The sequence below is a fragment of the Lactuca sativa genome, chromosome 1, assembly GCF_002870075.4.
Source record: "Lactuca sativa cultivar Salinas chromosome 1, Lsat_Salinas_v11, whole genome shotgun sequence".
NCBI lineage: Eukaryota > Viridiplantae > Streptophyta > Magnoliopsida > Asterales > Asteraceae > Lactuca > Lactuca sativa.
This window is the reverse complement of record NC_056623.2, coordinates 38,401,871-38,411,546: the sequence shown is the minus strand read 5'-3', so window position 1 is coordinate 38,411,546 and position 9,676 is coordinate 38,401,871. Positions and strand designations below refer to the sequence as shown.

The following is a 9,676-nucleotide window of genomic DNA, read 5'->3' as shown; positions in this document are numbered from 1 at the left end:
TTCATATAACTCAAACACATTTGTCAACGTTTTCGAGTTCATTTTTTTATTTTTGGAAATTTTGATCGATTTCGAGTTATATGGTTTTCCACTTAGCCTTTATATAACTTGAAACTCATTTTTGAATTTTAGTTAGTCTATCTGTTAATCTTATTAAAAATATAATTTTACACCTATTCTAAATTGATAATATTCATATTTAACGAAATTTTTTTTATATTTTTTACAAAAAGTATAAACAAATAAAACGTAAAAAAAAATTCAAATGTGTTCAAACAACACACCAATAAACTACAAAAAAAATATTCTAAAGAACATCATAAAAATATAAACGCAGCAAAGTATTAAAAAAATTAAACAAATATATATATATATATATATATATATATATATATATATATATATATATATAAAAGAAAAAAGAAATATATAAAAGTAAGCGTAAAATAGTGTTTTTAAGTGGATTAAGGATTTTCAGTACAATTTCTTTAAATCACATATATGCATCTTATCAAACTTTCAAAGATTTGACTGGATATGCAAATTTGACCATACCATAGGGACCAAAACTGTAATTTACTTTTTTTATTATATGAAAATATTGGGTGTTATGGTTCATCATGTGGATTCCAATATTATAATCTATAGATTATAGATTTATAGATACAAATTATAACAATCGGTTTTTCATTTTAAGATCAAGTTAAACTAGCCTAAAATTTTGTTTTCGGTTCAATTTCGTCACTTTTGGATTTGATTCGTTTTGACTTTAAAATAAAAAGTTTTCCTAACCGACCTATAAGTCTATAACACCCGTTCGCCAAAGCTGAGTTTTTGACTTATCAAATTGCAAAGTTTTAATGAGGAAACTTCCAAAAATACAAAAAGGCCGACAATCTCAAGTTCTCAACTAAAAACCACCACCACGGCACCACCCTCGACCCTTCCATTTCTTCCTCCATATCCACCCGTTCATTATTTCCCTCTGTTGTATCGTACTTCCAATTAGTCTTAATTACCTGATTGACACCCTTAACTTCTATCCTCATATTTCCTTCATTTCATAAACCATGACACGTGTACCTATGCAGATCACCTGAATGTTATACACGTGTATTATGTATGTATATGTATATGTATATGTATATTTATAAGTGTATATATATAGTCCTCAGTTGTCCTCCAAGAAGAACTACAAGCTTTCTAAGTCTTATAGCTAGAGGAGGAAAAAAACCAAAAAGAAGAAAGAAAAAGAGGGTTTTGCAGCTAGTATTTTGCTTCCTTTTCTTCAAGAAAATGGAAACCCAAAAGGAAATGATGCTTGTAGAAATGGAAACATGTTCAGATGAGAAGAGGGTTTGTTCTTCAGGGAAAAAGAGAGCTCCATTGTTTGGTTGGCCATGGGAGAATATATCAAATTTCAAGGTATGTATATATATAATTTCTTGATTTTTCCTTAGTTGATTCTTGAAAATATTTATGTGATTTGATGTTGGATTTTGCATATTTTTTGTGTCTGATATGACATTAATTAAAATCTTGGTTGAAACAGTATCTGTTGTTTGGGCCACTTCTTGCTGAGTTAATTTATTCAAGAATCTATGAAAAGAAGCACAGTGAGTACAGTTGGTGTTTGCATATTCTAATATTGTCTTCACTAAGAGGACTTGTGCACCAGCTGTGGAGTTCGCATAATAACATGCTTTTTCTTAATCGAAATCATCGATTATCTGAAAAAGCCATTGGTTTTGATCAAATTGACAAAGAATGGCATTGGTAATATATCTCATTTACCTTCATATATATTTGATTATATTCGGGTGTTTGAAATGTGTTTTGAAAGTGATTATGGTGTTTCGAAAACCCAATTATCTATCGATCTATAGATAAGATAATTTGTTTTGGATAATCTATTTATAAAGTTACTCGTATATCATTATTAAATCCTTCTTTAATTTATTCTGTTAGGTAAGGTAGGGTTTTTACTATGCTATAGCCTATAGGTAATAACTGAAGTTGTTCATTCCATTGAAATAACAAAAAAAATTAATTGTTATGTCCATGACAATTTTTGAAGAAATGCGATTGTTTTCCATTTTATTAATTTTTGCGATGTTTTTATTACTTTAGAATTTAGATAATGAATGACATGAAAAATTGCAATAAAATCCATATTTATATATTTAGTTTTTAATGACACGATTTTTTTTTAATTATTATGATTTTAATTAACTAGAAAATATATTTTTCAAACCACTCAACACCATAAAGATGATTATACCCTTATTTTATGAATTACTTAACGTGATAAAAAATGATATATATGTCTATATCTTGTCACATGATTATGCTCAAACGTACGTTCAAACACCGGTTTATATTATTATAATCTTCACAAGTTTTTGATGAAACTCGTGCATCTTTTTCTCTATGATTAACAGGGATAATTTCATCATACTTGAAGCATCTGTAGCTTCAATACTCTCATTGATCAATCCATCAGTGACCAATCTTCCTATTTGGAAAACCAGTGGGATTATTTCTTGTGTAATTTTCCATATTGGCCTCTCAGAACCTCTATATTATTGGCTTCATAGATTATTACATTCACCATATTTCTTCCAACATTATCACTGGCTACACCACAGTTCTACAGTGAACCATCCATTTACAGGTGAAACATAATTAAACCGACCCCACAAAATTCTTTTATTTATAAAACATCACCCTCTAACTATCAGATCTTTCACTTTTAACCACTTTTGATGCAGCCGGTCATGCGACCTTTTTGGAGCATTTATTACTTTGTGTAATAATGGGAGTTCCAATTCTTGGGAGTACTTTGATAGGACATGGTTCAGTCATCATGATTTATGGCTATGTTTTGGTGTTTGATTTCCTTAGATGTATGGGACATAGTAACATTGAAGTTGTTCCTCATCACATCTTCGAAACCGTGCCTATGCTCAAATATCTTATTTATACACCAACGTAAGTTTCGTACCCTAAGTAATGCATACCAAATGCCCTATAAGACCGTTATGTTTTGTTTTCTTGTGATCTGTTATGTTCTGTCATATCCTTTTAATTGTATAACTAGCTAGGGTCTTCACGATTTTGATTGGAGAATTGGACAATTTCAATTAAATATATGGTCCGGATATTAGCATTTTTGTATTAATGTTAGAAAAATCAAATTATAATTTTGAATTTTGAATTGTTTTTGGTTTATAACATAAAAACAAAGAGATCAAAAAACCCATTAATAATAATAATTATTATTTTATTTTTGTATATATCTATATCGTTTATTAATTTACCAAATGGTTTTTTAAATAAAATAGAAAGTCTCATCCAATAAAAAATACTTCAATATACAATTCTTCTAGAAAAAATTATATGTATAATATTTGATTGTAACATCGTTTTTCTTAGTAGTTATTTATAAATTTTGAGTCAAAATTGCATTTTTTTTTATTTTTTTTATTCTTTTATAGAATTTGCTAATATTTTAGTTATATATTTTTTTAAAAATATGTTGATTATTGAAAACCATATACTAAAAATTGATTGAGCCGAATTATAATTTTGTTTATTTGGATTGGATTTGAATTTAGTTTTAATTATTTGGATCTATGTTTCGATCAACCGAACTTAATTTGGATTCTTTTGATATGATCATATCGAACGATTATTCCAAACAAAAACCCTATTCATAACCACCGGAGCCTTAAGAACTTAAGTATGATTATTGTTCATTTGCATGTTTGATTGTTTTTAGGTACCATTTTCTACATCACAGAGAGATGAAGACGAATTTTTGCCTCTTTATGCCTCTTTTTGATGTTTTCGGAAAGACCATGAATGAAATTTCTTGGGATCTTCATAGAGATATAAGTTCAAACGAAGGTACATCGTTCCTTTAATCATTTAAGAAGTCTATGGCTGCTATATTTGACATCCAGTTAGTCTACATATGGGTTCATAAAAAAAGGGGCCATAACTTGATGATATCTCAAAATTGCACTCTTTTAAAGCTTTAGTCAACATGGGCAGATCTATAGTTAAGGGAGGGTATGCACGTAATTTGTTAGTGTAGAAAAAAAAATGAAAAGCGGTATTTCATCAAACTTTTTGTAAATAATGCATATCCAAATTAAAACAAAAAAGGTTAATCACAAAAATACCAAAATATTTGTCTAATAACAAATTTACCATTTTTTATATAAAACACAAAATAACCATCGTAAAATACAAAAAATAAAAGCAATTGAACTCTTTTTTGGGAAATAACATTATTGTTTTTTAAAATATCATCATTTTGAAAAAAAAGTTTTAATTTTAAGATTTTTTTATTTTTTTATAAAAGGACCTATAAAAGAAATAATCCAAGACTTAAACGTAAATCCATTTCATGCTTTAATAGTTATTATGTGTTATATATAAAAAAATACGATCATTTTGTATTTTGTACTGCCTATTAGTAGAGGTGGCAAATCGGGTTATCGTGTCATATTTTTGTCTAACACAAACACGATACGACAAGATGTCATTTTTAGTAACTAACACGAAAACGAACCAATTAAAAAATGACAAACCCAACACGTTATGACAAAGATAACATAAAATAACAATTAGTTTATCTAATTAATATTTAATCATACATAACACAAAAACACGACAAATAAATATTAAATCGTATCAATTTTGTGTCGAATTTTAAACATGAAGAATACACGACACGATATCGTGTTTTTTAAACTTGACACGAACGAGAACTCAAATTTCAATTTCCTCCCTATTTCATTTTGTATCATTTATTTTTTTTTTGTGTTGTGTCATAATTATCATTCCTCCCTGTTAGTATTTGTAATTCTTGTCATTAATCCCTAAAAACCATTTTTTGTTAGTCCTGGTCATAAAGGAGCCACGTCACCAACTCCTTAAAGATATTGAAAATTTATCAAATTTTTCTCAAAAGTCAAACTGTAGCCCTACCCAACCACTTATCCGTCTAATTATCTATACCGGGTCATGCTCCCAGAAGTAGGGTCGGGTCAAGATCCATTCGGGTCACCAAACAATTAAGTCACATTAAACGTCGTAATCAATACTCAAACTACGATCCCTAAAAATACATTTGAAGGTCGAGAGTACTCAATCGAGATTACACATGAATTCAATTCCTTAATACATGTACGTTTCTCTTGTACATTCTGTAGGCAAGAAGGCAAAAGCACCAGAATTTGTGTTTCTTGTACATGTGGTTGATGTCATGTCGTCAATGCATGTTCCATTTGTTTTTAGATCATGCAGCTCATTGCCATACGCGACAAATATAATCTTCTTCCTGCATTGGCCAGTAGCTTTCATGGTGATGCTGATCATGTGGGCTAAATCAAAAACTTTCTTGCTCAGTTTCTGCCATCTTAGAGGAAGATTACTTCAGAGTTGGGTCGTGCCAAGATTTGGGTTCATGGTAGCTATGCAACTTCTTTCCATATATAGAGTACAAATTTATGATCACTGGCATAAACTAAGCCAGAATTGTCTTCGTTTTCATTGTTCTAGTAAAATATTGAACTGAAACTGGATTATATATGCTGATATATAGTTGTTTTATGATTGCAGTATTTTTTACCCTCCGCAAAAGATGGCATAAATAGGCAAATAGAAGCAGCTATATTAAAGGCCGATAGGATTGGTGTCAAGGTCCTTAGCCTCGCTGCCTTGAACAAGGTTAGTTGAAATGTCTTTAATCATATAATGATACTGGAAGGAAGCATGCATGTTACATGTTTTCTATAAAATGATAAGAACAAAACACGTTTTTGAGAGGAAAATGACATATTTTTGTGTTATATATGTGTTGATTTTAATGGACAAGGACAAATATTGATATAGTAAATTAGGGAAAATGACTTAAAAGCCCAACGAAGTTTCGAAACCATTCAAAAAACCCCAATCTTGTTTTGATTGTTTGAAAAAACCTAACGAACTTAACATTTTGTCTAAAAAGTCCAACAAAGTTCCAAACCGTACAAAAAATCCCAATTTTGTTTTGTTTAAGTTCGTTGGGTTTTTTTTGAACAGTCAAAACATGATTGGATTTTTTAAACGTTTTGGAAACTTCGTTGGCCTAACAAGTCACTTTTCCAATACGGTAATAAGTCACGTCATCTGTTTCTCTTATTTGACTTTCAGGAAAGTGTAACTTCGTTGGGCTTTTTAGACAAAATGTTAAGTTTGTTGGGTTTTTTTGAACAGACAAAACATGATTGGGGTTTCTTGAACGGTTTGAAAACTTCATTGGGCTTTTAAGTCATTTTCCCTAGTAAATTAACGATGCTTTCCATAAGTCCTAAACATTATTAACGAAGAAAACACTTTATCCAACATCCATTAATTAACAGAAAGAAAAGAGTTTTGAGCGAATTTGTTGTGGTGTTACAGAATGAAGCTTTGAATGGAGGCGGGAAACTTTTTGTCATGAAACATCCGGATCTTAAAGTCCGAGTAGTCCATGGAAACACTTTGACAGCAGCTGTTATTCTGAACGAGATTCCTCAAGATGTTGAAGAGGTGTTCTTAACAGGAGCTACTTCTAAGCTTGGAAGGGCAATCGCCATTTACTTAGCTCGTCGTAAAGTTAGAGTCTTGGTACGTACATTTTTTTTTTTGTAAAAACAATTCTTTTAATTTTTTTTTTCATTACTTTAATTTCATTTGTTGCGCAGATGCTTACTCAATCCACTGAAAGATTTATAAGCATTCGGAAAGAAATTCCACTGGATAACCGAAACCTTTTGATTCAAGTAACAAAGTATCAAGCAGCTAAACAGTGCAAGGTTAGATTGTGATATCTATATATTTGTTGATAGTCGAGTAATGTGTAAAAAGGTAATTTTACTAATGTAATGTAATGATTTTCTTGAATTAAACTAGACTTGGATTCTGGGAAAATGGACCACTCCAAATGAGCAAAATTGGGCACCACCAGGAACACATTTCCATCAGTTTGTGGTTCCACCTGTGTTTGAATTCCGAAGAGATTGCACGTATAGTAAGCTTGCAGCCATGAAGCTTCCTGTTGATGTTGAAGGCCTAGGCGTCTGCGAGGTAATGTAAAAAGCTAGACAAATCTAGCCTAATATATATATATATATATATATATATATATATATATATATATATATATATATATATATATATATATATATATATATATATATATATATATATATATATATATATATATATATATATATATATATATATATATATATATATATATATATATATATATATATATCACATCTGCTGCTACCCTTAATTGCTGAATATAATGTTAATTTTTTAGTTTACGATTGACATTTGTATTTTCTTTTCTGCACATTGTTTGAGCAGTATACGATGGAAAGAGGTGTGGTTCATGCTTGTCATGCGGGTGGGATCGTTCATCTTCTTGAAGGTTGGACACACCATGAAGTTGGTGCAATTGAAGTAGACCGGATTGATTTGGTCTGGGAAGCTGCTTTAAGACATGGTTTTAAGCCAGTATGAAGGTCTCCTAGAAAACCATCCATTTGTTTCTTACAACTCAATAATCGGTGATTCAAAACCTCAAAAAAGTGTGAATCTTTGACTATAGTCATATATATCGGTGAAGAAGTGTTGATCGATGATTCATGCAATCTTGTAAAGGCTTTGACAAAATGAATCATGATCAAGTGTAATTTACAATAAGATATTACCATTTGTAAAGCAAATTATATGTTAAATTAATATAGTTCTTTTTTTAATTAATTATTCAAAACTCTATTACTCGGTTATATTTTTTTATATATTTATATAACAAGGTTACAAAGGGTCCCCGAACTATACTAATAGAGCAGGTTTGGAGCGAATCGATTTTTATCTAAACCTTTTTAATAAATTTCAAAATCCAAACCCAAACTCACTCTGTAACTCATAGGGTTTTGAATAATTAAACTCGTACATTTATCTGTTGAATCAACAGATATTCAACAACAGATATTCAAACCTGTCCCATAACTCATATGTTTTTTTGAGTAATCAAACACATTTGACTTTATTATTAAAATAATATTTCTTAAATAAAAAATGTATATTATATCTTAATACTAAAAATAACATTTTTTAAATAAAATAAAAGTTGATTTAGAAAAGAACATTATGTATTTAAGGAGTTTCGATTGAAATTAAAAATCATTATTGCAATAACTTTTGTTTGATTTATGACTGTCGCTGCAGTGATATCCAATAGCAGTTTCAAACTTTCTTCCTCTTAATGAATGATTTTATTGATTTATAAATAAAATTGGTGATTTCTTGATGAATATAAATTGAATGACATTATGATTCTTCGTAGAAATCTAAAAGTCTAGAAGTTGACTTCTCGTGTCCTAGGTAAAACTGGTTTTTCCTTTGGCCTTTCCCATTTGGACGTTCGATTGGAATTAAAATTAAATGTTAAATAGTATAAAATATAAATGTAAAATTCTAAAATTTATAAAAGGCGGGTTATAAATGGAGTGGGTCGGTGATGATCCATATCTGACCTTTTTAATAAAAGGTTAGCAGGTATAGGTCGTTAACCGGTAAACAATCAAAAACTACGCTCCACACCCATATAATTCATATGGGTTTGGATTGGATCAAGGTCAAAATCCCCTCTATGGTCATATATATATATATATATATATATATATATATATATATATATATATATATATATATATATATATATATATATATATATATATATATATATATACCTTAATAAGCATTTAGCATGTTTTGCTGAATTTTAAGAGGTACATCCTTTATAGCAATATTTACAACAACTTTATGCATTACAAAAATCAATCACATTGGTAAACCATTGAAATAGTCAAAGAAAAAAAAGACTCCTTATATCTTTCGATATCCCCAAATTTTAAGTGGTTGTTCAAAGACTCATTCTACTTAAAAGAACCTTAAATACGGACACTACTACACAAGTCATTTAATAGTGCGAATGGTTTTTATTTTTTGATGCGGTCCTTTCTAAAAAACCACCTTATAAAATATCTACAGCATCAAAAAAGAAGATAATCGCACCATAAAATAGCTTTAGAGCGGTTTCCCAAAATCGCACCATTAAAGCTTTTTTGAGGCGGTTTCCCAAAACCGCACTAAAAAATAATTTTGAAAACCGCCTCAAAAAATAATTCGCACTAAAAAACCTTGAACCGCACCAAAAATAATTCGCACTAAAAAACATTCAACCGCACCATTAATCTTTCCTCTAAAAATTTCATTCGAAATTTTCATTCTACATGAGATCCCTCCAAATGTTGTTCAAAATTTTCATGTTTAAGCAAGCTACAAGTTGGTTGATTCTTCGAATTTTTCATTTCCCTCCTACATTTTCGTTTTCCTTCTATATTTTTATTTCCCTCTAAAAGTATGTGTGTGTTGCGTGTGCTTTACCCCTTTTTATAGACAACACAAGAAACATATCTCTTTTCTTCTTCCTTATTTTCCTTTTCTGATTAACGTTTGGTTTGTTTAAGGTGAAATAAGTTGGTTGATCGGAAATATGTAGGAGATGGTGGTGCTTCGATAGTTTTCAGTAAAGGCACGACATTTGTGGTCGGTGTTGACGGTGGTT

The 9,676-nt window shown here is 29.8% G+C and overlaps 1 protein-coding gene across 1 annotated transcript; it reads left to right on the top strand.

The window, feature by feature from the left end:
• The first annotated feature begins 856 nt into the window (after positions 1-856).
• On the top strand, positions 857-7,806 carry LOC111910453 (very-long-chain aldehyde decarbonylase CER3). Its single transcript, XM_023906294.3, has 11 exons — positions 857-1,425; positions 1,553-1,776; positions 2,442-2,674; positions 2,772-2,991; positions 3,782-3,909; positions 5,223-5,479; positions 5,632-5,739; positions 6,454-6,660; positions 6,738-6,848; positions 6,946-7,119; positions 7,408-7,806. Exons 1-11 carry the CDS (start codon positions 1,123-1,125, stop codon positions 7,561-7,563), a joined length of 2,121 nt encoding a protein of 706 aa, XP_023762062.2. The 5' UTR covers positions 857-1,122; the 3' UTR covers positions 7,564-7,806.
• The last annotated feature ends 1,870 nt before the right edge of the window (positions 7,807-9,676 follow it).